This window comes from Dipodomys spectabilis, unplaced genomic scaffold, assembly GCF_019054845.1.
Source record: "Dipodomys spectabilis isolate Male_0828 unplaced genomic scaffold, ASM1905484v1 ptg000756l, whole genome shotgun sequence".
NCBI classification, from domain to species: Eukaryota; Metazoa; Chordata; class Mammalia; order Rodentia; family Heteromyidae; genus Dipodomys; species Dipodomys spectabilis.
This window is the reverse complement of record NW_024871433.1, coordinates 306,494-333,416: the sequence shown is the minus strand read 5'-3', so window position 1 is coordinate 333,416 and position 26,923 is coordinate 306,494. Positions and strand designations below refer to the sequence as shown.

At 61.2% G+C, this 26,923-nt stretch overlaps 2 protein-coding genes across 7 annotated transcripts in view; both read right to left on the bottom strand.

The window, feature by feature from the left end:
• Positions 1-3,918: 3,918 nt before the first annotated feature.
• On the bottom strand, positions 3,919-15,652 carry Nsmf (NMDA receptor synaptonuclear signaling and neuronal migration factor). 6 transcript variants are annotated; one of them, XM_042672674.1, is made up of 16 exons: positions 15,384-15,652; positions 15,206-15,267; positions 14,032-14,532; positions 12,711-12,786; positions 11,800-11,805; positions 11,473-11,541; positions 10,495-10,547; positions 9,913-10,002; positions 8,456-8,580; positions 8,086-8,169; positions 6,298-6,331; positions 6,137-6,207; positions 5,887-5,966; positions 5,651-5,753; positions 4,780-4,855; positions 3,919-4,662 (listed from the first exon to the last, which is right to left on the bottom strand). In XM_042672674.1, exons 1-16 carry the CDS (start codon positions 15,452-15,454, stop codon positions 4,565-4,567), a joined length of 1,599 nt encoding a protein of 532 aa, XP_042528608.1. In that variant the 5' UTR covers positions 15,455-15,652; the 3' UTR covers positions 3,919-4,564. The 6 variants fall into 6 exon arrangements, with proteins under 6 accessions (XP_042528608.1, XP_042528610.1, XP_042528613.1 ...); XM_042672676.1 differs by having other exon boundaries at positions 3,919-4,654; XM_042672679.1 differs by having other exon boundaries at positions 14,230-14,532.
• A 514-nt stretch (positions 15,653-16,166) lies between these two features.
• Pnpla7 (patatin like phospholipase domain containing 7) overlaps positions 16,167-26,923 on the bottom strand; it is a 61,686-nt gene continuing 50,929 nt past the window's right edge. Inside the window, 13 exon segments of the mRNA XM_042672659.1 lie at positions 16,167-16,216; positions 16,956-17,044; positions 17,207-17,313; positions 17,445-17,595; positions 17,597-17,720; positions 19,383-19,516; positions 21,154-21,185; positions 21,188-21,300; positions 23,829-23,933; positions 23,935-23,945; positions 24,885-24,993; positions 24,995-25,065; positions 26,519-26,687. Coding sequence (XP_042528593.1) covers positions 16,210-16,216; positions 16,956-17,044; positions 17,207-17,313; positions 17,445-17,595; positions 17,597-17,720; positions 19,383-19,516; positions 21,154-21,185; positions 21,188-21,300; positions 23,829-23,933; positions 23,935-23,945; positions 24,885-24,993; positions 24,995-25,065; positions 26,519-26,687 — 1,222 coding nt within the window. The 3' untranslated portion in view covers positions 16,167-16,209.

Here is a 26,923-nt window from a genome sequence, read left to right as displayed (position 1 = left end):
GGGGTGTGTGTGTGTGTAGGGAGGTGTGTGTGTGTGTAGGGAGGGGTGTGTGTGGAGGGGTGTGTGTGAGTGGAGGGAGGGGTGTGTGTGAGTGGAGGGAGGGGTGTGTGTGAGTGGAGGGAGGGGTGTGTGTGAGTGGAGGGGTGTGTGTGTGTGGAGGGAGGGGTGTGTGGAGGGAGGGGTGTGTGTGGAGGGAGGGGTGTGTGTGTGTGTGTGTGGAGGGAGGGGTGTGTGTGGAGGGAGGGGTGTGTGTGGAGGGAGGGGTGTGTGTGTGTGGAGGAGGGGTGGGTGTGGAGGGAGGGGTGTGTGGAGGGAGGGGTGTGTGTGTGTGGAGGGAGGGGTGTGTGTGTGTAGAGGGAGGGGTGTGTGTGTGGAGGGAGGAGTGTGTGTGTGTGGAGGGAGGGGTGTGTGTGTGTGGAGGGAGGGGTGTGTGTGTGTGGAGGGAGGGGTGTGTGTGTGTGGAGGGAGGGGTGTGTGTGTGTGGAGGGAGGGGTGTGTGTGTGTGGAGGGAGGGGTGTGTGTGTGTGGAGGGGTGTGTGTGTGTGGAGGGAGGGGTGTGTGTGGAGGGAGGGGTGTGTGTGTGTGGAGGGAGGGGTGTGTGTGTGTGGAGGGGTGTGTGTGTGTGGAGGGGTGTGTGTGGAGGGTGTGTGTGTGTGGAGGGTGGGGTGTGTGTGGAGGGAGGGTTGTGTGTGTGCGTGTGGAGGGAGGGGTGTGTGTGTGTGGAGGGGTGTGTGTGTGTGGAGGGGTGTGTGTGTGTGGAGGGTGGGGTGTGTGTGGAGGGAGGGGTGTGTGGAGGGAGGGGTGTGTGTGTGTCGAGGGGTGTGTGTGTGTGGAGGGGTGTGTGTGTGTGGAGGGTGGGGTGTGTGTGGAGGGAGGGGGTGTGTGGAGGGAGGGGTGTGTGTGGAGGGTGGGGTGTGTGTGTGGAGGGAGGGGTGTGTGTGTGTGGAGGGAGGGGTGTGTGTGTGTGGAGGGGTGTGTGTGGAGGGGTGTGTGTGTGTGGAGGGGTGTGTGTGTGTGGAGGGAGGGGTGTGTGTAGGGAGGGGTGTGTGTGTTTGTGTGTGTGTGGAGGGAGGGGGTGTGTGTGGAGGGAGGGGTGTGTGTGTAGAGGGAGGGGTGTGTGTGTGTGGAGGGAGGGGTGTGTGTGTGTGGAGGGAGGGGTGTGTGTGTGTGGAGGGAGGGGTGTGTGTGTGTGGAGGGAGGGGTGTGTGTGTAGAGGGAGGGGTGTGTGTGTGTGGAGGGAGGGGTGTGTGTGTGTGGAGGGAGGGGTGTGTGTGTGTGGAGGGAGGGGTGTGTAGAGGGAGGGGTGTGTGTGTGTGGAGGGTGGGGTGTGTGTGTAGGGAGGGGTGTGTGTGTGTGTGTGTGTGTAGGGTGGGGTGTGTGTGGAGGGAGGGGTGTGTGTGTGTGTGTGTGTGTGTGGAGGGAGGGGTGTGTGTGGAGGGAGGGGTGTGTGTGTGTGGAGGGGTGTGTGTGTGGAGGGAGGGGTGTGTGTGTGTGTGTGTGTGTGTGTGGAGGGTGGGGGTGTGTGTGGAGGGAGGGGTGTGTGTGTGTGTGTGTGTGTGGAGGGAGGGGTGTGTGTGGAGGGAGGGGTGTGTGTGTGTGGAGGGGTGTGTGTGTGTGGAGGGGTGTGTGTGGAGGGTGTGTGTGTGTGGAGGGTGGGGTGTGTGTGGAGGGAGGGTTGTGTGTGTGCGTGTGGAGGGAGGGGTGTGTGTGTGTGGAGGGGTGTGTGTGTGTGGAGGGGTGTGTGTGTGTGGAGGGTGGGGTGTGTGTGGAGGGAGGGGTGTGTGGAGGGAGGGGTGTGTGTGTGTGGAGGGGTGTGTGTGTGTGGAGGGGTGTGTGTGTGTGGAGGGGTGTGTGTGTGTGGAGGGTGGGGTGTGTGTGGAGGGAGGGGTGTGTGGAGGGAGGGGTGTGTGTGGAGGGAGGGGTGTGTGTGGAGGGTGGGGTGTGTGTGGAGGGAGGGGTGTGTGTGTGTGGAGGGAGGGGTGTGTGTGTGTGGAGGGGTGTGTGTGGAGGGGTGTGTGTGTGTGGAGGGGTGTGTGTGTGTGGAGGGAGGGGTGTGTGTAGGGAGGGGTGTGTGTGTTTGTGTGTGTGTGGAGGGAGGGGTGTGTGTGGAGGGAGGGGTGTGTGTGTAGAGGGAGGGGTGTGTGTGTGTGGAGGGAGGGGTGTGTGTGTGTGGAGGGAGGGGTGTGTGTGTGTGGAGGGAGGGGTGTGTGTGTGTGGAGGGAGGGGTGTGTGTGTAGAGGGAGGGGTGTGTGTGTGTGGAGGGAGGGGTGTGTGTGTGTGGAGGGAGGGGTGTGTGTGTGTGGAGGGAGGGGTGTGTAGAGGGAGGGGTGTGTGTGTGTGGAGGGTGGGGTGTGTGTGTAGGGAGGGGTGTGTGTGTGTGTGTGTGTGTAGGGTGGGGTGTGTGTGGAGGGAGGGGTGTGTGTGTGTGTGTGTGTGTGTGGAGGGAGGGGTGTGTGTGGAGGGAGGGGTGTGTGTGTGTGGAGGGGTGTGTGTGTGGAGGGAGGGGTGTGTGTGTGTGTGTGTGTGTGTGTGGAGGGTGGGGGTGTGTGTGGAGGGAGGGGTGTGTGTGTGTGTGTGTGTGTGTGGAGGGAGGGGTGTGTGTGGAGGGAGGGGTGTGTGTGGAGGGAGGGGCATACCACCTTCCAGTTGTGGTGGTGTCTCGAGGCACTGACCCTTGCAGCGTGGCATGCTTGGGGTCACTGGCCTCGGGTCTGGCTGAGCCTGTGCCCTGGGCGCAGCTGGGAAAGGACACACTGGGCTGTCCTCCGCGTGGCCAGGACTGCTGCCCACCTGTCTGCTCGGCTGCCCTTGTTCCCACTGCAGCAGGCAGTGGGTGGGTGGGTGCTTGGGGGCCCAGGAGCACCTTGCGGACCCCACCCTCACCTCTGGCGCCTTCTCCCCCAGCCCCCAGTGGGCATGGAGATGCACAGAGTGGAGTGGTCTCTTTTTTTTTTTGGGTCCTGTCGTGGGGCTTGAACTCTGGGCCTGGGCGCTGTCCCTCAGCTCTTCAGCTCAAGGCTAGTGCCACAGCTAGAGCCACAGCGCCACTTCTGGCTTTTTTCTTTTTGCTTATGTGGTGCTGAGGAATGGAACCCAGGGCCTCAGGCATGCAAGGCAAGCGCTCTCCACTGAGCCACCTTCCCAGCCCCATGGAGTGGTCTCTTCTTGCCACACCTCCGGTGCTCTGGGCAGAGGCGGCATGGGGGCTTCGGCGCAGCCAGCCCTGGGGTGGCAGGGCCTGAGGCCACAGGGAGGTCTGGATGCTCTTCCAGGGCCTGGGTGGTGAGTTCAGTAGCGGGACAGGACAGGATGGGGTGGGCCGTGGACCACCGTGGAGCCTCCCCGGGGGGCCCGGCCTGCGGCTGCCTGGGCTCTGTGCCCAGGGCTGCCAGACGCCCTCCACCTGTGGCCAGCCTTCTGCCATGTCCGGGTGGAGTTGTCGCAGGGCTGAGGGAGCCCTCCCCAAGGGCCTTTCTGCCCCGCCCCTCTCCTCCCCCATGCCCGGCACGCTCAGAACTGCGCTCCCCAGCCTGGCCCAGGACATGAGGCCAGCGAGCAGACACTGGCCGCAGCAGAGGGTCAGGTTTAATGGTCACTCTAGGGGACATCGTACACTGTTCAGAGCCCAGCCCCCACCCCCTTGGCCAGGGGCACAGCCAGGTGCCCTCGGGCCCCAGGCTCTGAAAAAGGGGGGCCAGCCCCCAAACCCCAACTATATACAAGGGACCCCCACAGCCAGCCAGCGACTCAGCTCTTGGGCCGGTGCTGGGTCCAGACCGCACTGCCCAGCTCAGCGAGTCTGGCCGTCGGGCTCAGGTCCTGCCAGGCCCTGCCGGGCCCCTGCCGAGCCTCTGGGCCGGGGCCCAGGCCCTCCAGGCTGGGGCTGGCAAAAGCTGAACTCAGCAGCGGTGAGGAGATGAGTGGGCTTGGAGGTGGGGGCGCCAACCCAGCGCCCCCAACAAGAAGAGGGGGCCAGGCTTTTCCTTCTGCCCAGGCTGCCCCTCGCCAGGCCCGGTGTCGACTGAGGTCAGAGTGAGCAGCGGGCGGCAAGAGGGGTGGGAGCTGACCGCTGGCCGGAGTGGCCAGGGCCAGGCTGGGCAGCGGGGCAGCGCTGTGTCACGCGTAGGGGCCACCCTGGTGCTGGTGATCAAATACGGCAGGGCTGAGGGGCTGGAGAGAGACCTGAAGACACACGGGGCTGAGCCCTGTGGCGCCTGGCACAGAGCTGAACCAGATAGCTAGCAACTCGGCTTCCCTTCTAACTGTTTCAGGGCTGTAAAAATTGCACTTATTTCTATAACCCCACGTAGGGGATTCTCAACACTGCTGCCTCCAGGCGAGGCGGGGCAGGTCAGTGCCTGGCCACCAGGAGTCCACCGTCCCTCCAGGCCCTCAGGACTGAAGGCTCTGTGGCCCACTGGCGCCGCCAGGACCAGGCCCCGAGCAGGACCTGAGCAGCGTCCTGAGGGTCCCTGAAGAGGCTCTGGACCAGCGATGGGCCGCACCGCCCTGTGCTTCCCGGACCAGGGCAGGCGTCCGTGGCACTGGGCGCGGCCTGTGCGCCTCACAGGACGTCGTCAAAGTCCAGCAGCTTCGAGTGCTGGCGGCTCTTCCACAGGCGGTACAGGCGGAAGTCAAAGTAAGTCTCGATCATCTGCTTCCCTGGGGAGAGGGCGTCCTGGGCTTGGGCTCGGGGATGGGCCTGCTGTGACCCCCAGGGCTGGGGCTGCAGGGTACAGGCCTGTAGTGGTCCCTCTGCTCCATCCCGGGCTAACTCACCTTGGGCAGACAGCTCCAGGGGAGACTCAAAGGTGACCCGGTAAGGGGTCATGAGGGTCCTGAGGTTCTGGAAAAGCTGCAAGAGGAGGCGGCTGTGAGAGTGGGGTCAGAGGTCTGGCTGTGAGAGTGGGGTCAGAGGTCTGGCTGTGAGTGTGGGGTTAGAGGGTCTGGTTGTGTGGGGTCAGGGGGTCTGGCTGTGAGTGTGGAGTCAGGGGGTCTGGCTGTGAGTGTGGGGTCAGGGGGTCTGGCTGTGAGTGTGGGGTCAGGGGGTCTGGCTGTGAGTGTGGGGTCAGGAGGTCTGGCTGTGAGTGTGGGGTCAGGGGGTCTGGCTGTGAGTGTGGGGTCAGGGGGTCTGGCTGTGAGTGTGGGGTCAGGGGGTCTGGCTGTGAGTGTGGGGTCAGGGGGTTTGGCTGTGTGGGGTTAGAGGGTCTGGCTGTGAGTGTGGGGTCAGGGGGTCTGGCTGTGAGTGTGGGGTCAGGGGGTTTGGCTGTGTGGGGTTAGAGGGTCTGGTTGTGGGGGGTCAGGAGGTCTGGCTGTGATTGTGGGGTCAGGGGGTCTGGCTGTGAGTGTGGGGTTAGGGGGTCTGGCTGTGAGTGTGGGGTCAGGAGTTCTGGCTGTGGGTGTGGGGTCAGGAGGTCTGGCTATGTGGGGTCAGGAGGTCTGGCTGTGAGTGTGGGGTCAGGAGGTCTGGCTGTGAGTGTGGGGTCAGGTCTGGCTGTGAGTGTGGAGTCAGGGGGTCTGGCCGTGAGTGTGGGGTTAGGGGGTCCGGCTGTGAGTGTCGGGTTAGAGGGTCTGGTTGTGTGGGGTCAGGGGTCTGCACCTCCAGCCCAGCTCAGCCCGTTCCCCTCTTCACCCAGGCTTGGCCCCCTACCTTCTCCCCGTTGGGGTTCCCCAAGATGTAGCAGCCCATGATGTGGACGACATTCGGCTCGGGGTTCACTTTGCTCATCAGGCGGCTCAGGCGTTTCCAGAAGCTGGAGGGGGAGTGCGGGTCTCAGGCCTCAGTCCAGGCCCCAGGCTTCCAGGGCTGAGCTCCGCAGGGGACATTGTGGTGCTAGTTCTTGGAAGGTGTGCCATGGGGCCCAGCCCTCTCCTGCCCCCACTTACTGGATCATGTCCTCTTCCTTCTCCACTTTGGCAAACGTGGCGACCTTGTTCTTGAGCAAATAGAGATGTCCAGGGCCTCCCTGTAAGAGGCCATGGTTAGGCCTCCAGGGGCCAGAGAGGCTGCATGAGGTGTCCACACACAGCACACGTGTATGCAGACCCTGCCTCCCATAACACAGACACGCATGTGACCCTGGGCTTGCCTTCATGGCTACACTGGCCTCCTCTAACAAGAGGGCATGGAGAGTACCTGGCAGAAAATCAGCATCTTCCAGATCTTGGCTCCCTTATGATAGACATTCAGTTTCTTCTCTATCTCCTCTGTGGAAAAAGAATGGTAAGTGCCACCCCTCGCCTCCTCACAAAGGGCCACCTTCCCACCAGCAAATGACTGGGGCCGAGGCCACCTACCCAGGATGTCCTCGAAGGTGGCGTGCTCGTGGTCCTAGGAACAGACAGGGCACAAGTCAGAGATCCTGGGAGCCCCCCACCAGGCACTTGGGTACCAGGGAGGTAGGCCTACAGCAAAAGGGCAGGAGGGACTAGCACCCTAGGGTCTACATGAGAATGGGCAGGCAGGGCAAGCATTCATATAGAGAATGGATGACAGAGGGACAGGCACTCATGTAGAGAACAGGGATGATGGAGGGACAGGCACTCACAGAGAACAGGGATGATAGGGACAGGCGCTCACATAGAGAACAGGGATGATAGAGACAGGCACTCACATAGAGAACAGGGATGATGGAGGGACAGGCAGTCATATAGAGAACAGGGATGATAGAGACAGGCACTCATATAGAGAACAGGGATGATAGAGACAGGCGCTCACGTAGAGAACAGGGATGATGGAGGGACAGGCACTCACAGAGAACAGGGATGATAGAGACAGACACTCATATAGAGAACAGGGATGATAAGAGACAGGCACTCATGTAGAGAACAGGGATGATAGAGACAGGCACTCACGTAGAGAACAGGGATGATGGAGGGACAGGCACTCACAGAGAACAGGGATGATAGGGACAGGCGCTCACATAGAGAACAGGGATGATAGAGACAGGCACTCATGTAGAGAACAGGGATGATAGGGACAGGCGCTCATGTAGAGAACAGGGATGATGGAGGGACAGGCACTCACATAGAGAACAGGGATGATAGAGGGACAGGCACTCACATAGAGAACAGGGATGATGGAGGGACAGGCACTCACATAGAGAACAGGGATGATAGAGGGACAGGCACTCACATAGAGAACAGGGATGATAAGGACAGGCGCTCACATAGAGAACAGGGATGATAGAGACAGGCACTCACATAGAGAACAGGGATGATGGAGGGACAGGCACTCACATAGAGAACAGGGATGATAGAGACAGGCGCTCACATAGAGAACAGGGATGATAGAGACAGGCACTCATGTAGAGAACAGGGATGATGGAGGGACAGGCATTCATGTAGAGAACAGGGATGATAAGGACAGGCACTCACATAGAGAACAGGGATGATAGAGACAGGCACTCACATAGAGAACAGGGATGATGGAGGGACAGGCACTCATGTAGAGAACAGGGATGATAAGGACAGGCACTCACATAGAGAACAGGGATGATAGAGACAGGCACTCACATAGAGAACAGGGATGATGGAGGGACAGGCACTCATGTAGAGAACAGGGATGATAGAGACAGGCATTCATGTAGAGAACAGGGATGATAGGGACAGGCACTCACATAGAGAACAGGGATGATGGAGGGACAGGCGCTCACATAGAGAACAGGGATGATAGAGACAGGCGCTCACATAGAGAACAGGGATGATGGAGGGACAGGCACTCATGTAGAGAACAGGGATGATGGAGGGACAGGTGTTCAGGTAATGAATGGGGATGATGGAGGCATAGGCACTCACATAGAGAACAGGGATGATGGAGGGACAGGTGCTCAGGTAATGAATGGGGATGATGGAGGCATAGGCACTCACATAGAGAACAGGGATGATGGAGGGACAGGCACTCACATAAAGAACAGGGATGATAGAGGGACAGGCACTCACATAGAGAACAGGGATGATGGAGGGACAGGCGCTCACATAGAGAACAGGGATGATGGAGGCATAGGCACTCACATAGAGAACAGGGATGATGGAGGGACAGGTGCTCAGGTAATGAATGGGGATGATGGAGGCATAGGCACTCACGTAGAGAATAGGGATGATGGAGGGATCGTCCCTGCGGATGATGGTGGGGATGTACTCAGCTTTTGGCACCTTGGAGGAGATGAGCTGGAGAGACAGGTGTTGCTCAGTGCTCAGTCCATCCCAGAGCTGGGCAGCAGTGTGAACCCGGCAAACCCCCAAAACCAAATAAAAGACACCCCATAGCCAAGGTGCAGTCCCTATGACCTGCAGAGTAAGGCAGAGCCTAAGCCAAGGTGAAGTCCTGCCCCCGCTCCCCACCATGGTCAAAGTGTAGGCCCTAAGACCCTCCTATAGCAAAAGTGAGAGCCCCGCCCCCAGACAGGGAAGTCGGAGGAAAGGGCATGGAGAAGGCCCTAGAAGCCAGGCTTACCATGACCTTGGGTGGTAAGAAACCCTCAGTGTCGCAGGCCACGGCCTCCAGGCCCTTCTCCGTGTCCCAGTCTAGGTCCTCACAGGCCTCGTCCAGGGTGCAGTGTGAGCTCTGCAGATCACTGCCTGGGAGGCAGGAGGGGTCACCCGGACCGAGGCCCACCACCCAGAGCCCAAGCCGCACAACGGAGCAAGGTCGCTGCCCACTGTTGCCCATTATGACTGCAATCTGGGTCCCTTAGTTAACCCCTCCTAAGAGACTGAAGATGCCAGGCATCCCCATCTCACAGAGAGGTAAACTGAGGCTCAGTCAGCATAAGCGCAGAAGCCTAGCAGTACTGTCATGAGACCTTGGCAGGGCTGGGCCTGGGGAGGTTCTCTGGGGGGGTGGGCTGGGCCTGGGAGTCTCTGGTGGGGGTGGGCTGGGCCTGGGGTTCTCTGGTGGGGGTGGGCTGGGCCTGGGGGTCTCTGGTGGGGGTGGGCTGGGCCTGGGGGTCTCTGGTGGGGGTAGGCTGGGCCTGGGGGGGTCTCTGGTGGGGGTGGGATGGGCCTAGAGGGTCTCTGGTGGGAGGTGGGCTGGGCTAGAGGGATCTCTGGTAGGAGGTGGGCTGGGCTTGGGGGGGGTCTCTGGTAGGAGGTGGGCTGGGCCTGGGGGGGTCTCTGGTGGGGGTAGGCTGGGCCTGGGGGGCGTCTCTGGTGGGGGTGGGCTGGGCCTGGGGGGGGTCTCTGGTGGGGGTGGGCTGGGCCTGGGGGGGGTCTCTGGTAGGAGGTGGGCTGGGCCTGGGGGTGGTCTCTGGTGGGGGTGGGCTGGGCCTGGGGGGGGTCTCTGGTGGAGGTAGGCTGGGCCTGGGGGGGGTCTCTGGTGGGGGTGGGCTGGGCCTGGGGGTCTCTGGTGGGAGGTGGGCTGGGCCTGGGGGTCTCTGGTGGGAGGTGGGCTGGGCTAGAGGGATCTCTGGTGGAGGTAGGCTGGGCTTGGGGGGGTCTCTGGTGGGGGTGGACTGGGCCTGGGGGTCTCTGGTGGGGGTGGGCTGGGCCTGGGGGGTGTCTGGTGGGGGTGGGCTGGGCCTGGGGGTCTCTGGTGGGAGGGTCTCTGGTGGGGGTGGGCTGGGCCTGAGGGTCTCTGGTGGGGGTGGGCTGGGCCTGGGGGGGGCCTCTAGGGGGGTCTCTGGTGGGGGTGGGCTGGGCCGGGGGGGGGTCTCTTTGGGGTATGGGTGGGGCCTGGGGGGATCTCTGAGGGGGTCTCTGGGGGGTGGGCTGGGCCTGGGGGGGTCTCTGGGGGGGTGGGCTGGGCCTGGGGGGGTCTCTGGTGGGGGTGGGCTGGGCCTGGGAGGGTCTCTTTGGAGTATGGGTGGGGCCTGGGGGGATCTCTGGGGGGTCTCTGGGGGGGTCTCTGGGGGGGGTGGGCTGGGCCTGGGGAGGTCTCTGGGGGGGTGGGCTGCCTTAGGTCCAGACACCTACTGTCTCGGGAGTCGTGGGAAGTGTCGGCTCTCGTGGGGGTGGGGTCGCTCCAGGACCGGCTGAAGCTCCGCTCGCGCCGCTCAGCGAACGCTGTGGTGAGAGCAAAAGCCCTATTAGCCAGCCGGGGGCTGGAGCAGATGGAGCAGAGCTGACTCAGACCCTAGGCTAGGGGTCCAGGGGAGAGCAGGGAGGAGGAGGAAGCTCGTGAGCTGGGCAGGGCCACGGGCTGCGCTGGCCCAGGATACTGACTCTGGAGTGGCTGGCCCGGGGCAGAGGTGGAGATGGTTCAGGACTATTCCTGAGGGAGGGGTCTGGGGGTGGGGCCTGAAGGGAACAGCGTGCGTGCAGGTGTGGACAGGAGGTGGACCTGTCAAAGGTAGGGACTGTGAGAGGCAAGCCCAGCGGAGAGCCCAAGGCTGGGACAGGCCAGCGGAAAGCGGGCCTGGGCCAGCAGGGAGCAGGGCAAAGCCTGCGGCGGGAGCAGGTCCAGGGTGTGGGTCTGCACAGGCGGCCAGGCCCAGGAAAAGCCCCAGGTGCCAAGCGCAGGGCTGCCCTGCCCCCGCCCCCACCCCCAGGTCTTACTCTGGGCCTTCACCCTCCGACTGCCGACCATGCGCAGGTGTTTTCGAAAATTTCTAGGGTAGAAAAAGCACAGGTCTGATAAGGGCCAAGAAGCACGGGCCTCAGTGCCTGCCCACCTGGCCCTGAAGACACAAAGGCTCAATGCTCTCTCCTCGGCACGCAGGCCAGAGGCCTACCCCAGAACCCTACTCTCCTTCACTCCACCGCCCTGACCCTCTCTCTCCTTCCTTTGCCATGCAAAGGCAAGTCCCACCCTGGACAACATCCTGCTGAACCCCCTCTAGACTCCTCTTTGTTCCAGAACAGAGGGGCAGCTCCTGTGACGTGACTCTTTCCCACCAGTTTTGCTCTTGCTGAGACTTCAGGCAGGCATCGCTGCATGCACAGGTTCCGGGTACCTTTTCCCTGGGGCTGGGCCCACCCCGGCCCCATTGGGCCCCCCATCGCAGAGGCTGACGCTTCCCCCCCCTTCCCCTGCAGCAGCCAGGCCAGCCTGTATGCTCCATCCCTGGTTGACCTGGCGCCCACGGGAGCCCCTCCCACCAAACTTTGTGCCCTGCCAAGGATCCACGTCCAAGATGGACAGACAATCCTCTCAGGCACACTCTGCATCAGTGGGAGCGGGAAGGGCAGGACTTGCCAGGCCCCACTGTGGTGGGCTCCGGGTCTGGACAAGCATGTGGGTGAGCTGGATGCAGTCCAACTGTCAATCACCCTCAAAGCGTGGGTCCACATGCTGACATGCAGCCTGGCCACTTGCCTCTCCTTCCTGCCACGTCCCCAGGGCAGGGCCCGGCCAGTGATCGCCACCACCCTTCCCCCCAGGCCTGTCAGGACCAGGAGGCCCTGGCCCGGCCAGAGACAGACCCTGGGCAGGGCCCGGCCAGTGGTCGCCACCACCCTTCCCCCCAGGCCTGTCAGGACCAGGAGGCCCTGGCCAGAGACAGACCCTGGTGGCGAGTGACTGGCAGGCCCTACCTCTGGATTACAGACGCGGAATCATTCTCCCGTTTCCGGCGCTTCCTCTCCGCGTAGCCCCTAAACACCCTGGGAAACCGCCGCAAGTCAGCACTGCCCCTGACTGGAGGCAGGAGGGACACAGACACGGGGACAGAGGGACACACAGAGGACCCGGCGGGTGTCTGAGGACCAGCTCCTGACAGACTGACAGACGGGGACAGGGAGCGCCTGGCTGCCCACGGGAGCCCGCGTGGCTCGGCACTCCTCACAGGGAAGGCCCAGGTCCCGGGATGTCCCCCGGGACCATGGCTGTGTCCTTACGCACGCGCCCAGTGGGGTACTTACGAAATGCTGAAGCCACAGCAGGAAGAGGCAGCGTGGGAGAGAAGACACAGTGAGCCTGCATCCCAGGCTTCCCTCCGCCTCAGGGGCTCTGGGTTTGTCCCCTCTGTCACTGGGGAAGGGGACACGTGCTGGGCTGGGGGCTAGCTCTGGCAGGGCTGGGAGTGGCTGAGTGGCTGGGGACTAGCTCTGGCAGGGCTGGGAGTGGCTGAGTGGCTGGGGGCTGGACCTGTGCTGGGCTGGGGGCTAGCTCTGGCAGGGCTGGGAGTGGCTGAGTGGCTGGGGGCTGGACCTGTGCTGGGCTGGGGGCTAGCTCTGGCAGTGCTGGGAGTGGCTGAGTGGCTGGGGGCTAGCTCTGGCAGGGCTGGAGCAGAGTGGCTGAGTGGCTGGGGGCTGGACCTGTGCTGGGCTGGGGGCTAGCTCTGGCAGGGCTGGAGCAGAGTGGCTGGGGGCTGGACCTGCAGAGGCCAGACCTCTGCAGCAGAGGGTGGGCTTCTGCTTTGGGTTTAGCATGGGGGCCCAGCAGCAAAGGCTGACTCCCAGAAGACCCGCTGGGTCAATCATGTGTGGGCCATGAAACACACAGGCTGTGGTTTAGAGCACACACGAGGCCCAGACACCCCCATCCCACGGACCCCACCAGTGCCACCAGTGACAGCTCAAGGCTGGGTTCCCTGAGGCAGCCACAGGGGCTGTGCAGGTCTGTGGGGGGCCATGGGGGAGGGAAGTGAGGAGGCACAGGGAGAAGAGGGGGTAGGGCACCAGCACCCCCCCCAGACTCAGCCTCAGCCTGGCCTGCCAATATGACGGAGCATGCGGCTGTTCAGAGGCCACAGGAGTAGGGCTGTCAGTCTTTCTTGAGCACAGAAGGAGGCAGACTGGCACTGGACCCTTGTGGCAGACACTCCACTCACGCTTGCATAGTTGTGGTTGCTGTCTGGAAGCGGAAAAGGTTTTCCTTGGGGAACCAGGTTCGGATGGGGCCCTCATCTGGAAGACAGAGAGAAACAGTCTGTGGCTAGCGTAGACAAGGGTCCTGATGCCTGACCCCTCCCTGTCAAGTCCAGGGGACCAGCGGCAGCAGGGTCAAGGCGGCAGGATACCTGGTCCTCTCCCAACAGGGAGGAAGCTGGCAGAGTCTCCATGTAGGCCCCACTCAGCATTTACCCTCAAAACCTCAGGCTTTCATTTCTGTTTTAATTCTCCCTTTAGCTGCTCAACCTGAGGAACATTTTCAAAATGTGGTCTGTCTCCAGAAGTATGTGAAAAGGATGCATTTTGTCTCCTTTGAGACATCTTAGGTATCAGCTAGCCAGATGCTTCCCACCTTGAGACTCCCACCCGAATAAGCTAGAGGCCCTGGCTGAGAGTGGAGAACAATTTGAAGACGCTCCCCTTCCCACAGTCCTGTCTGGAGTGGTCTGGATCCTAGGGCAGGAGCCTGGTGGCCCATCCAGGGAAACAGTGCTGCAGGGAGAGGCGGCTCCCAGGGTCTTCCGGCCCCGGCCCTAGACAGCTCTCTAGAGTTGCCAACAGTCCAATCTTCCAGTTGAGCTGTAGGCTCTGTCTATCCTTCCTCCCAGGCTCCTTTTCCCAGGAAGCAGTTCTGGACAAGGGCTGGGAGGGAGAAGCCACTGAGGAGGACTGGCAAGGATTTTGCTAAAGCACTGTGGGGGGGGCCACCGTTCACGGGGTTGGGTGGCAGTAGGAGCCTGAGGGTTTTTGTTTTTGCCAATACCAGGGCTGGAACTCAGGGACTGGCACTTGCTCCGCTTGTGTTCCGCCACACTTGAGTCGTTCCTCTAGCTTGGCTCTGTGTGTGTGCGCATGCGCACACATGCCAGTGCTAGGGCTTGAACTTTAGGCTTTAGGCTCTTGCTTGGCTTTTTCACTCATTGGCTGGCACTGTACCACTTGAGCCACAGCTCTGTTCTACCTTTCTGGTTATTAAGTGGAGATTGAGTCTTTATCTCTAGACTATTCTTGCTAGGCTGGCTTTGAACCATGATCCTGTGATCTCAGCCCATGATTTTCTGAAGTCTCTTGGAGTTTTCTGTTCAGGCCAGCTTTGAGCCTTGATCCTCTAAATGTGAGCCTCCCGAGTAGCTTGGATTACAGATGTGAGCCTGTGGCACCCAGGGGAGGAACTGAATCCCAACTTCCACTTTCACACTATGATCTGGGTGATCCCAGCATGCCCCCGTGCCTGCTCATGCCTGAGCCAGGCCCTCTCACCAGACACTCGATCCACGCTGCACATCCTCTCTAGTTTCTTGCGGCGGCCGGGGGCCTCGGGCAGAGGTGGCTGCTCCAGCCCAAAGGCTTGCGGGGAGGGCCCGGGGGGCGGCTGGGCACATCCAGGGCACTCCTTCGAGCCCTGGCGGCTGCCTGCCCAGCTCTGGCATGCCCTGCTGACGTCCTCGCGGCTGCTGCCGGGGCTGGCGCGCAGGGGCTGGCTATGGTGGTGGGGGTGCCGTGCTCGTTGCCGCCGCCCCTTCACCACAGCCAGCTCAATCGACTCGGCCTCAGGGTTGGGCAGCAGGGTGGGCTCCCCAGAGATGGTGTACACGCGGGGCTGGGGGCCCTCTGCGGCCGCTTCCCCACCAGCAGCCTCTTCTGAGAGGCTGCCCTCATAGCGGCCGTTGGAGATGAGGGAGAGGCGGCGCTTGTTCTGGGGGGCGGGCTGCATCTCAGGGGACCCCTCGTGGCCAGAGTAGGCGTCAGCCAGCAGGTGATCTGGGGAAGAGGCGTCTGTAAGCCTGCAGCCTGATGGCTAGCCCCCCAGCCTGATGCTAGCTCCTAGCCTGATGGCTAGCCCTCCCAGCCTCCGGATGAGGATGGCAAGGAGTACCCAGCAGGCACTAGCCTGATGTGGGGGCTGGGGCTGCGGAAACCTTGGTCCCGGTGATTTCAGGAAAGGTATTTCCAAGTCTCCTACTCCTGCCTGAGCCTGAGGCCCTTGCATGTGTGCGTGTGCATATGTGTATGAGAGAGAGAGAGAGACACAGGAAAGACAGAGACAGAGAGGAGGGGGAGAAGGGATGAGGGAGGGGGGAGGGAGGGAGGGAGAGGGAGGGAGAGAAAGGGAAGGAGGGAGAGAAACAGAGGGGGAGGCCGGGCTACTGCCGAACAGAACAGGCGGGCCACCCCTGCCCTGGCGCAGGCGCACCCATGCGCCGGTGCCAGCTCCTCCCCTCCCCCCCACCAGCTGGCCCCGGAGACGGCGGCGCAGCCCTGGGGGTGCCAGGAGGCCCGCTGCCATGCCAACGGCCGGGCCGGGGGTGCCATGGTGACGGGTGGCTGGGCTCTGCTGAGCGCGGGGCCGGGTGCGCGGGCGCCAGCCCTGCGGATGCGGGGCGCGCGCGGGGCAGAGCCCCCCCCCCCGCACAGCCGCCTCACGCGCCCCTACCTGCCCCGTTGCGGTTCTCAGGGTGACTCTGGGACAGGTACTCTCCGAACGCTCGGGCTGCCCTGCGGGGGGCGGGGGGCGGGTCAGCGCCGCAGGCCCGCCCGGCACGGCCCGCCCGGGAGCCCGGCCCTCGGGGCGCCCCGCGGGCTCGGGCGGCGCGCCGGCCGCCCGCACTCACCGCACTTTGGCCGCCACGGAGGACATGGCCTCGCTCCTCAGCGCCCTCCTCCGGGAGGCGGCGGCGCCCATGGCTGCGGCGGCGGCGGCGCATCCCCCGGGCCTCAGAGCGCGCCCCGCGCCCGCCGCCTCCGCCGGGGGAGCCGCGCCGCGCCGGGGGTCGCGCTCGGTCTGGGGCTCAGGGCTGCGCGCGGGATCGGACGCGGGCCCCGCATGGCCGCGCTGGTCACGCTGCGATCTGCGGCCCGCAGAGCGCACTGCCCACCGGAGGCCCGGGCCCCGCCCCGTGACGCAGCGCCCCGCCCCGTGACGCAGGCCTGGGCGGGGCTCCGGCGCCCCGCCCCGCGACGCAGGGGGGCGGGGCTGGAGCTGCTTCCCTCCCGCCCACCACCGCCCCGCGGGGCTGGCGGAGGCCGGGTGGGCCGGGCCACCTGCTCTCGGCACGACCACTGGTCGCTGGTGGAACTCTAGTGACCAGCCCACGCCGGTCTCCGGACCCGGCCCGGGACCCGGGGAAGCGGGGCGCACCGGCCTGCGCCTGCGCCCGGCCGGGGAATGGCCTCGCGGGCCGGAGGGGGCCTTCGGGGCATGTGTGGGGTGGGGGGAGCGCGGGGGTCCGGGGGGTCCTGGCGCCCAGGGAGGGGCCCCTCCTCCTGGGAGCAAACCAGAGGGTCGCCCTGGCCTGCGAGGCTGGCCCTGGGCCCCGCGGCCCGGTGTGGGGCAGACGCCAGGACCCGAGCTCGTGCCCAGGGTGGAGGCCGCCCTGGAGGAGCTCCTCCCCGCGCTGGGGGACACCTGGCACCTGCTCCTCGCGCTCAGTCTGGAAGTCAGACTCTGGAGCAGAAGGCAGGGCAGCGCGGGTCCCCCCAGGGGGCTGGCTGTGTCACGGCTGAAATGGAGGCCCACAGACTCGCTTCTCCTCTCCCACAAGACAGCCATCCGCCACGGGGCTGCTGGAAACAGCTGCTGCAGGCCAGGCACCGTGGCACAAGACGTCTTTGCCGTGGGAAGCCTCCGCCCCAATACTGGTGGGTCCTCCACAAAGACATGGAAGGAGCTGGCCCTCTTCACACACTGTCAACCAGATCTGGGGCTGATGCCCGTAACAGGCCTCCATGGGCAGACGCTGCGCCCTGGCCAGCACACGGAAGGCTCAGTGTCTGGGTCCTCTTGCTGTGGACAGCCTCAAGGGCATCTCTCAGGACATGTTGTTTTGCTGTGGGGTGGGCCCCTGGCCAACAACCCTCACTGCAGAGCCTCTGCATGGATCCGGCCAGTCTGTCCTTGCAGGCTCTGAAGTTGGGCAGTCCGCACTCCCATCCCTGGCTGGGCCGGGGAGGCTGAGGTGGCTTTCTCTCCAGTCTATGCTGTGAATGAGGGAGAGGCCTGGGGGAGCTGTCCCACGGCTGTGGAGACCTGTGCCAGGCCAAGGGTCTCAGGGTCTTCATAGAATGGGGCAGTACTGGCTGCTGTAGCCCAAATGTGGGTAACTTCGTACGGGGCAAGAATGAAGGCCCGTGGGCAGCTTGGATCTAGCCAGGCTCTGTGCAGGCCCACTCCTGGAGCGTCCAACTCACCAACCATGGCAGCTGCCTTGGCTGGCTCAATGCGTGACCCAGTCTCAGCAAGGTCCGTGAAGGAGGCATTGGGGCAGGTGAGGACCTGAAGCACGGCAGAGAGAAGCCTCTGCTCAGTGTGCTGTCCGGTGCAGGCCACCCAGAGGCTGGGGTGAGCACGCAAGCACACCAACATGGTCCAAGGTGGACCTCAGCTGGACCAGACCCTTGGCCCCACATCCTCAGAGGAGGCCCTGCCCTCTCCCACCGCGCAGGCCTTCCTCTTGCTTGTCCCCTGCTGGTCTTGAAGCATCTTCTCTAGCACACCATTCCGAACCCAGATGTCAAACACCATTGGTCCATGCTGGTACCCCACTTCCTGTGCACAGAGCAGGAAGCTGTGAGGAGGTGAGAAGCCTGCTCCTTCTCACGCTCTCAGGTTGAGGGGCAGCCATCAGCGCAGACCTCCACCAGCTACGCCCACAGCCCCTGCACCAGGAGCTGACACTCACACAGATCTCAGACCTGACAAAGTCCAGGGCGCTGCACCGTCGACAGGGGGCGCAGGTACTCACCGTAGCTGCTATTCTTCACCATCTCTAGCTGCCGGACGCAGCACACATAGCCCAGGGAGGCCACTGCAGCGCATCTGGTACCACTTTACCTTGACTTTTGTGGCCAAAGGGTTCCACCATTTCCAAAGCAGCCACTACCCGGACAGGGCATCACCGTAATTTGTAAGGTTTGTCTTGTCCCGGCTGCTCACATAGACCTGGCCACATCTGCTATGAGAAGAGGAGGTCACCAGCGCAGGGGATAAAGGCCGCAGCAGACCAGGGGGTGAGGCAGAACTGGGGGAGGGGTGTGGGGCCAGGCCCTCCCTCCCGAGGCCCGAGGTGCCCAGCATTCCTCCTGGGCTCCTGGAGGCAGGAGGTCCCCGTGCCCCAGCCGTGGGGCTATCATGCGCAGCAGAACTGTTTTGGCCCTGTGGTCTAACAGGTTACAGGTCTGGCCTCACCCACAGCTCACACACCTGCCGTCTGTTAGTTCCTGACTGTGGGTACAGATGGAACGTAATTGCTTCTAGTTGTCTACTTGGCCTTTGTTCTGTGTGCTGCTGTGCTAGCAGGCAGAACCATATGCTGGTGGTAGACTGTACACACGCATGCGTGTGCACATGCGTGCATGTCTCTGTGCTCTGCTCCAGCCTGACATTTTCCCTTGGCACACTCTGAGGAAAACGTGTGCCACCCCAGCCTTCCTGACGGGGGCGGCGCGGCAGGCAGGCAGGGCGGGTGGCCACGGAGCCGTGGGTACTGCCCTACTCTCGGGGCGTGACCCCATGTGTCCATCCTCAGGGTCGCAGAGCGGGGCATGCAGCCCGAGGGGGACCTGCTGGCACACACATCCCTCCGCAGAGAGCCTGAGAGGTTAGAGGGCCTGGTGAAGGGGATAGGGAGGCCTGTGCCTGCCCACGGTGGGCTCCTGTCCTGTCTCGCCTTGGTCAGTCTGAGAGCTGATAGGTCCCACCTCCAGGGCGGGCAGCAGGCTCAGTAGCCAGACCACCCACCACTAAAGGGACCCCTCATCCCTGAAGGGACTTACGCAGGGAGATCTCAGGGGCCTTTCCCTGGGGTGGCTAGACATCAGACTTAGCCCTCATCTCTATCCACCCCCCTCCCCCAGGTCCCTCTGTCCTGCTCCTCATGTCCAGAGTCCAAGGCAGGACGTCCTCTACCCTCCGTCTGACCCTTGCTTCCTTTGTAAGGCCCTCAGCACCCTCCACAACCTCACAGGATGGCTGCCTTTCCTGTCCATCCTCCTGGGCCTGTTCATGCCCTAGCCCACCTGCTGGCCCGCCTGGTGGGAGGAGTGCTTACCCTCTGTGTGGGCCCGCTCGGTAGAGGCTGTGACGTCAGCGGTGATGCCAAAGTAGGGAAGCCACAGGTGGGGGGGGGGATGGGCTGGAGGGAGGGGGGAACTCTCTGAAGCTCCTCCCCACCCCCCACAGGTCCTGGGGGGAGGACGGGTGGGGGGAACTCTCTGAAGCTCCTCCCCACCCCCCACAGGTCCTGGGGGGAGGATGGGTGGGGGGAATTCTCTGAAGCTCCTCCCCACCCCCCACAGGTCCTGGGGGGAGGACGGGTGGGGGGAACTCTCTGAAGCTCCTCCCCACCCCCCACAGGTCCTGGGGGGAGGACGGGTCAGGGGGAGCTCTCCTGGGCTCCTCCCCCACCACAGGTCCTGGGGGGAGGACGGGTCAGGGGGAGCTCTCCTGGGCTCCCCCCCCCACAGGTCCTGTGGGGAGGACGGGTCGGGGGGAGCTCTCCGGCGGTCCCCCCCACTCTGCACTGACCAGGCTTGCCCAAGGCCACCGTGGGTAAGGAGGGATGGGAGGGTCCTGAGCAGCCACAAAAGCCCCACGTAGTTGTTATCCTGAGGGCATCTCTGGGCAGTGCACCTCGATCTGCTGGTTCCAGAAGATGCTGCAGCTGCTGCTGTTGAAGCCAGCCCCAGAGAACACAGACGTGATTGGGTAGGGCAGGTCCAGCACGGTCTTCATCATCAATGTCATGCTCTGGAGACAAAGGAGACCTCTACAAAGGGCTCACGCGCCCTGGCTAGAGCAGCATAGGAGCGTATGTATGCTTATGCCTCCAGCTGTGGGAACACCCTCAGGCCCAGATCATCTGACCCTAGGGGCACATATGCCATGGCTTGAGACGCAAAGTGAGTGGAGGCCTAAAAGATGGGACACGTTCCCATGGAGCCCAGGTCCCGGGTCCCATGTTCCCTCTCGTTCTCGGGCAGGATTTACCAGCCCGGCTTTAGAGAGTTCTAGAGCACCCTCCTGCCCTGAGGGTCCATCCAGAGCTGCCGGCTTGGCACAGATAGCTCCAGGCAAGGTAGAGCAACAAATGCGGGAGGGCCAGCAGCCAGAACGGCCCTCAGTCCAGAGCTCATTTCTCATGTAGAGTGAGGAACCTCCCTGTTTGAAGACAATTGAGTGATCAACCCAACAGAGACGCAGAGAACTGGGAGATGCCATGCAGGGCCTCAATCTGTTCTCAAGGAAGCCCTGCTCAGCCCCACTGCACCAGCTCACCACATGGCAACTAGGCAGGTGCACAGCTCCACGACCATCCTGGCCAGCAAGAGATCCCTGCAGGGTGGCTACCCTGGGAGGGACACACAGCTCCATTCAGGATGATGGAAGGGCCAGCCCAACCTGCCCAGGCTTCTCCTAGACCAGCAGGGGAGGGAAGGGAGAGGATCTTCCTCAGCCCTGAGCTGGTCTCAGCCAGGGTTGCTCACTAAGCTGTCCTATGCCACCGTCCCCTGCAGTCACTGCTGGGGGGGGGGCATCCCTAGAGACCACTGCCACATCACTAAGGTGCAGGGTACCCAGAGGCCCTCTCTCCTGATGGTCACACGAAGGGGTGATGGGCAATCATGACAGAGAAGAGTCGGGATGTCAGCGTCCTTGGGAATGCAGCAGGCAGTCCATTCCTCAGCTTAAACATAGAGCATCACCGTTTTTTTTTCCTTTAAAAAGTAGAACACGACTGCGTTTGATCCCACGCATGGTTTCAGCAAGGCACCATTTACTTCACAGGAGCAGCCCGGGCAGAGAGGGCCGTGAGCCACCTGCCTGCTGGGCAGCTGGTGTTGCCTTTGATTCGGTACTTGATGTTGCATTCTGGCATCCATTTATGACGAGGCCAGGCTACTGGTCAAAGTGGCTCACATCTTCGCTGTGGTATGCAACCTGCGCCCCACCCCTCCATGGTCTGATTCATGTCAAGGTAATGCTCTCCCCTCCTAAATCATCCAGGGCAAGGACAAGGCAATGAGGGGACTCCCAAGCCTGCTGGACTGACCCCCATAGCTGATCTGAAGCTGTTCACCCTGCCATGTTTGTCATAGAAACTCCAGGCCGGGCCTCCCTTCCTCCACCTTACTACTCTCCACTCCTGACCAGTCCTAGGCCTCTGCTGCCCCCATCCCCAAACTATCATTTATGGGGATTGTAACACCACCTCCTCCTGAGTAGCAATGTCTAACCATGCTGTCCCTCAGTGACCTCCCCCAGCGGGGACCTGGTCCCCACTAGATCATTTCCCACAAGGAATCTCAGACCACCTCCTACCCTAGCCACACCCTTTCTTTCCTGGGACTCCCATGAGGCCTGCAAATCCGTGACGCTGGACTCACCGCTGCCCACTGCTTGGCCCAGACCTACATCTCCGCTCCTCAGAATACAGGGTGCCCATGAAGGCCCCAACAGAGGTCCCTCCAACCATGTCCACAGGGATGCCACATTCTGCCAGGGCCCTGAGAACGCCCACTTGGGCACAGCCTCTTCACCAGCAGAAACACAGAGAAGTATTTCCAGGCCAACCGTAGAGCTGTGCCCCTCCATATGACCTAGAGTCTGATGCCCATGGCTGCCTGCACGTCCCTCCTCAGTTTCCTACACAATGGTGCAAAGATGCTGGCTCAGAGAGGAAATCTCAACGTAATTTAAAATTCTATCTGGAGATGCTGAGGAGACTCTGGTCTGAGATGGGGAGGAGGAACACAGCCAGGGCGCACCACTGTGGGGGCTCTTCTACCCATAAACACTTGGGACACCAACAGGCTGAAAAGGAGAGGTCCTAGTAAATACCTAGAAGGGCAAACTGGACAAGGACTAGCCTCACAGAAACCAGGAATCCAGCTCAGAGTATCTTCAAACCCAGACTGAAGTTACCATCCAGAGCCTCAAATAATTGTTACCATCTTCATGCCAAATGTGTGCTACTGAACCGAAAACTACCAGTCATTACCAGAAGAAAAGACTGCATGACCATAAGGCCAGGGGAAGGGGGAAAACAGACAGCAAAAGTGGACCCACAGGAAAACCAGACAACAGAGACTCCAGACACAGTTATCGCACACACAGCCGTCCTCGAAGTACCCAAGGAGCTGAAAGGTAGAGGCAGGCAGACAGTGCTCATCAACAAAGGCATAGGGGAGCACAGCACAGGTACACATCCGTCGCGTGCACATCCGTCTGCTCAGTAAAGAAGGAAGACAAAAGGACACATGAGGCTCCTAGAATAGTCCCTGCGTGTCCAGCCAGCGCTGGCTGTGTGGCGTCATGGTGGTGTGATTCTTTCAGAGCTAAGCCATGGCTGGACACGTAGGGGCTGTAGCTGGGGTGGGAGGTAGAGCAACAGATGCACGATGCAGAGGTGCACAGACGGACACAAGCCGCAGGGCTAGGAAGCCAGCTACCTAAAGCCAAAAAGGCCACACAACTAGGCCAATGGGAATACTATTTAGAAATGCAGGGAAGCAGCTGACCACAAAAAACCTGGAAGTGAACAGTTCTGGGAAATCTCTAGATCTGGCACTGTGGTTGGGATAGACAGAGGAATGCTTTTTTTTTTTTTAGTATGCCTTACAGAATCACATGACTTTTAAGTGTACCTTGATTAATACGCCGTTTTCAGCTTAGCACCAGTGGCTCACGCTTGTAATACGGGCTACTTGGGAGGCTGAGATCAAGAATGTGGGTTTGAAGGCAGCCCAAGAAGAAAAGTCCTTCAGACTCTATCTCCAAAATAATCAGAAAAAAAAGGCTGAGCCAGGTGCCAGTGGCTCATGCCTGTAATCCTAGCTATTCAGGGAGCTGAGATCTGGATCATGGTTTGAAGTCAGCCTGGGTAGGAAAGCCCATGACACTCTTATCTCCAATAAACCACTCAAAAAGGCCAGAAGTGGCATTGTGGCTCAAGTGGTAGAGTGCTTACCCTTGAGCAAAAGCGGCTCAGAGATGGCTCTCAGGCTGAGTTCAAGCCCCAGGACTGGCAAAAACAAAACAAGATAGAGGTATGGGCCAAAGGTGCTGGTGCAGTACAACACAAGCAAGGAGGAGGCCCTTAGTACAAACCCCAGAACGGGCAAAAATGAATGCGCAGAATCTTAAAAAGGCCACTATAATTCAAAATGCAGTAAATCTAGCCCAGATGCCAGGCAAGGGTTTAGATCCAATTGCTCTAATTCCCTGCTCTCTGGATGCACGGAGAGGACGTGAGCCTCTCTCCCTCCAGACCAGTCTTCCAAACATACATACAAGTGTCATAAGACACCAGGGGAAGAGTGAGGTGGAAGGCTTCCAGACCCTGGGATCCCAACTAAGTGAGTCTGGTGCTATCATTTCATCCCCGGGTAGAGTGGGGTGTCAGAGCTGGGAGGCCCTGGCTCCGTACAGCACCCGGCTCCTGCGTACCCTGCCAGGCCGCCGCAGTGCCCGCCGCAGTTCCCAGAAGCACAAAGCCCAGGACGGCCTTGGCAGGCCAGCTCCTGGGGAGGTGCAGCAGCATGCACAGGGTCTCACCCTGTCACACACGCTCCTCGCCTCCATTTCCCTTAAAGTTCAGAAGAGGGGTGGCAAGAGTCAGACAACAACTCAAGGTAGGAACTGTTTGGGCAATAGATCCTTTAAACGTGTCTAGTTTGTGAGAATATATACTCTATACAGCACTGTTAACATAGAAAGAAGCTCGCTGGGATCCCACTGGGGACACTGGCAAAAAAAAGAACAGACTGTCTTCAGAAGAAGAGTCAGCAGCGGCTAACCAGCAAGTCAACGCTTCTAAGCAAAGACAATCTGAGACACATTGTCTTATCCAGTTGGCAACAACAAACCCTGGGCATTCTGGGTCTGCCCGCACATGTGCACCCAGGGGCTTCAGATGCCAGCCGCACCCCGCCACTCATGGGGACTCTCCTGAAGAGGACAGAGCCCGCTGTGCTCTTAGGGTCCCCCCCCGCTCCTGTCACCTGTGGGGTAACCATCGCCTGCACGTGCAAGTGGAGCGGCACCTGGCTGCAGGGCTCACCTTGCGCCCCCTCCTCCAAGAACCAAGGTGATGGCATTGCCCGTCAGCACCTGTGCCAAGCGGGAGAAGCCCAAGTGCCGGTCTGGAGGCCTCTGGAAGACACGCGTACATCTCCACCTGAGAAGAGCTGAAAGATGACATGCTTGTGCAGAAACCTCACCGACTGGGGGGCCTCTTCACTCCGCACCGATGGTCCTCTCCTCTCCAGAACACAGTCCCATGGCACTTGCCCACAGCAACCTAGGGTCACTGAGGAGAGAGCAAGCTTGCCCGGAGGAAACTGCTGAGCTGCTAGAGGATGCAAGCCCCTCAGAGGCGTTCCCACAGGAATGACCCTGCCAGGTCCTAGCCAGAGACGCAGTCGCTAGAGGATGCAAGCCCCTCGGAGGCGTTCCCACAGGAATGGCCCTGCCAGGTCCTAGCCAGAGACGCAGTCGCTAGAGGATGCAAGCCCCTCGGAGGCGTTCCCACAGGAATGACCCTGCCAGGTCCTAGCCAGAGACGCAGTCGCTAGAGGATGCAAGCCCCTCGGAGGCGTTCCCACAGGAATGGCCCTGCCAGGTCCTAGCCAGAGACGCAGTCGCCAGGACACTGTGACTAAGTTGAGGCATGGGACAGCCCCAGTGGTCCCCTCCCCTCCCCTCTGGGCCGGTGGACCAAGGGCCCTCTCAGGAAGAGGTACCAAGGGTGGTGCCAGCTTCTGCTGGGTGGGGTGAGGGGTGGTCTCTGCTGAAAGTGAAATTTTCAGCTTAGTCCCTGGTTACCTCCTGGCCCATCAGTCCCATCTTTCTGGATTCACTGGTCCCCAGGCTCCACCTGGATGAACCTCCCCTCATCTGCAGACACAGGACTCTTCGGGGGCCCAAGAAAACCAAAGTCATGATCAAGCAAACAGGCTTGTAGAGAGTTCAGAAGCAGCACAGGCAAGCTTCCGAACCAGAGCTCACAGAGCTCCAATGCTGGGCAACAGGAAGAGGGAGATGATGCTGAATGCACAAGCACGAGGTAAGAGATGAGAGGAGGGTGCAGTTGGGGCCCAAGCCCACCAGGTCTCACCAGCTTGGGCAAGCTCCTCCTGGGGAAGACAGGGCGTGGGCAGCGGAGGTGCAGGTGGCCAGAGCTCCAGCTCTGCGTGTTGAGCCGCTCCATGGCGTGGCTGGCACAGGCCCCTCTTCCTGTGCAGTAGGGTCAGCTGTCTCTGGGCACGCATGGCCGTGTTCTCCAGCGTCCGCTCCAGCTGGGGGGAGCAGGGCCCAGTCAGCTAGCTCAGGTTAGTCTCAGGACTGAGGGCATGGCAGAGCCAAGATCAGCACAGGCCTGCCACCAAGATCTGCATTGGAAACTGTCCTGTTTTCTGGCCCCACACACAACAGAAAGCCTTGGGTGGGTTCAATGAGTGGCTCCCTGGTTTTGTGACCAGCTGGGCCTCTCCAGGGAGAGGTGCTCTGACCGCAGCCTCTGCCCGTGTGTGCCGGCAGTCAGGCTCAGGGAAGCGAGTGCGAGGACAGGGGACCCCTCTTTCCGTGAGCACACACTACGATCTCTTTCAGGTACTTACCCTCACAGGAGAGCATCGCTCCTGAAGAACAGGAGGATACAGCAGAGACGAGGATTAAACAGGCTGGGCAGAAGCCAAAGATGAGGGCAGGGCAGTGGAACAGAGAGGAGGTGGGAAGCGTAACACGTCACACCACAGAGTTGCAGGAGAGAAACAGGCTGAGGAAGCCCAGTACTGGGAAGGGCAGGGATGACGCCCTGCGGCTGTACCTGCAGCCACACACAAAGAAAACTGAGAATGAACCAGGAAAGCAACCTGGCACCATCTGGTAAGCATGAAGGCACACTGGGCAGCGGCTCTTGGATATCGGAAGGCACTGTGTACATGTCTTGTTTCTGAACAGTAGCCTCACAGTCCACTGACTGAGAACACATGAGCCAATGCCTTCTGTGGAGTGCTCACAAATAGGAAACCAAATAGTATAAAAATGAATGGAGGCGGGGGCTGGGAAGGTGGCTCAGTGGTAGAGCGCTTGCCTTGCATGCCTGAGGCCCTGGGTTCGATTCCTCAGCACCACATAAGCAAAAAGCAAAAAGCTGGAAGTGGCGCTGTGGCTCAAGTGGTAGAGCGCTAGCCTTGAGCTGAAGAGCCGAGGGACAGCGCCCAGGCCCAGAGTTCAGGCCCCATGACCGACAAAAAAAAAAAATCCACCCATATAAATGGATGGACAAACTCAAAACCATTAGGAAAAAGGAAATTCCAGAATGATATAAAATAAGGCACTATTTCAATAAAATCTTAAACATGGGAGTAGCATTTTATATAATATCTATGAGGTTTTAACAGGGAGCCTGGATTAACAGGCACCTGCTGGGTTTGTGCTAGAGCCTGGGAGGCAAACATGGTGAAGCGTGCTACAGTGTCGTGCCCCACAGCCAGCAGGCCCCCCGAGTTCTGGGAATGCTTCATTGTAAGGACAGAGAAGCAGGACTCTGAGGAGGGAGTGCCCTCGCCTCCCTCACGCTGGCTCCTGCTGGCCCAGGCCCACGAGGAGGGTGCCGTCAGCCTGCTGGCCCAGGCCCACGAGGAGGGTGCCGTCAGCCTGCTGGCCCAGGCCCACGAGGAGGGTGCCGTCAGCCTGCTGGCCCAGGCCCACGAGGAGGGTGCCGTCAGCCTGCTGGCCCAGGCCCACGAGGAGGGTGCCGTCAGCCTGCTGGCCCAGGCCCACGAGGAGGGTGCCGTCAGCCTGCCAGACGCAACGCTGGGCCCACGGGGTAAGGGTGCTGTCTGCTTGGTAGCGCACACCTCGGTGGATGTCCTCCTGCTGCCCCAGCCAACGGGATAGCCGGTGCGCGTGGATACTGCAAAACATGGATGTGGCCCTTCACTTTCTGTGGAGGCTCTCGGAGGCCCTCAAAGAGCACTGGCACCTTTATTAGTATGCCTTCCTCCCACAGAAGCACAAGGGCCTGGGTCTAGGCAGCAGAGCAGAGGCTGTGGCTGAGCCTAGAGGTTAGGACTCAAGAAAAGGTGGAGCGCAGAACTGTCCGTACGACAAGGCTGCAAGGCACTGAGGGTGCCTAGCATGCGTGTGGAG

Bases quoted from the DNA above. Each gene is read 5' to 3' on its own strand.
- Nsmf (XM_042672674.1), bottom strand. From the start codon at position 15,454: ATGGGCGCCGCCGCCTCCCGGAGGAGGGCGCTGAGGAGCGAGGCCATG. The intron at 10,548-11,472 runs GTAGGGCCTGCC...TTTCTACCCTAG, and splicing joins TCCGCGTCTGTAATCCAGAG to AAATTTTCGAAAACACCTGC. The intron at 8,170-8,455 runs GTAAGCCTGGCT...CTGTCTCTCCAG, and splicing joins TCTTACCACCCAAGGTCATG to CTCATCTCCTCCAAGGTGCC.